Source organism: Bison bison, unplaced genomic scaffold (genome assembly GCF_000754665.1).
Source record: "Bison bison bison isolate TAMUID 2011002044 unplaced genomic scaffold, Bison_UMD1.0 scf7180017864143, whole genome shotgun sequence".
In the NCBI taxonomy this organism is placed as follows: domain Eukaryota; kingdom Metazoa; phylum Chordata; class Mammalia; order Artiodactyla; family Bovidae; genus Bison; species Bison bison.
In genome coordinates, this window is record NW_011494715.1 from 4,602,800 (window position 1) to 4,603,205 (window position 406).

General features: G+C 67.7%; 1 protein-coding gene across 1 annotated transcript in view; it reads left to right on the forward strand.

Moving 5' to 3' along the window:
- SOX7 (SRY (sex determining region Y)-box 7) overlaps positions 1–406 on the forward strand; it is a 5,696-nt gene that overhangs the window by 4,278 nt on the left and 1,012 nt on the right. The window contains exon 3 of the mRNA XM_010840313.1: positions 2–406. This exon is cut by the window's right edge and continues 13 nt beyond it. Within this exon, the coding sequence (XP_010838615.1) occupies positions 2–406 (405 nt within the window). The remainder of the gene's footprint in view (position 1) is intronic.

The window sequence follows — 406 nt, forward strand, 5'->3', positions numbered from 1 at the left end:
GGAGCAGACCTTCTTCTCCTCCCCTTGCCAGGAGGACCATGCGCACTCCCGCCGCATCGCCCACCTGCCGGGGCCCCCCTACTCCCCGGAGTACGCCCCCAACCCCCTCCACTGCGGCCACCCCCTGGGCTCCCTGGCCCTCGGTCAGTCCTCGGGCGTCTCTATGATGTCCACCGTGCCTGGCTGTCCCCCGTCTCCAGCCTATTACTCCCAGGCCGCCTACCCGCCTCTCCACTCCAACCTGCACGCCCACCTGGGCCAGCTCTCCCCGCCTCCCGAGCATCCCGGCTTCGAAGCCCTGGATCAGCTGAGCCAGGTGGAACTCCTGGGGGACATGGATCGCAATGAATTCGACCAGTACTTGAACACTCCTGGCCACCCAGACTCTGCCGCTGGGGCCCTCAGC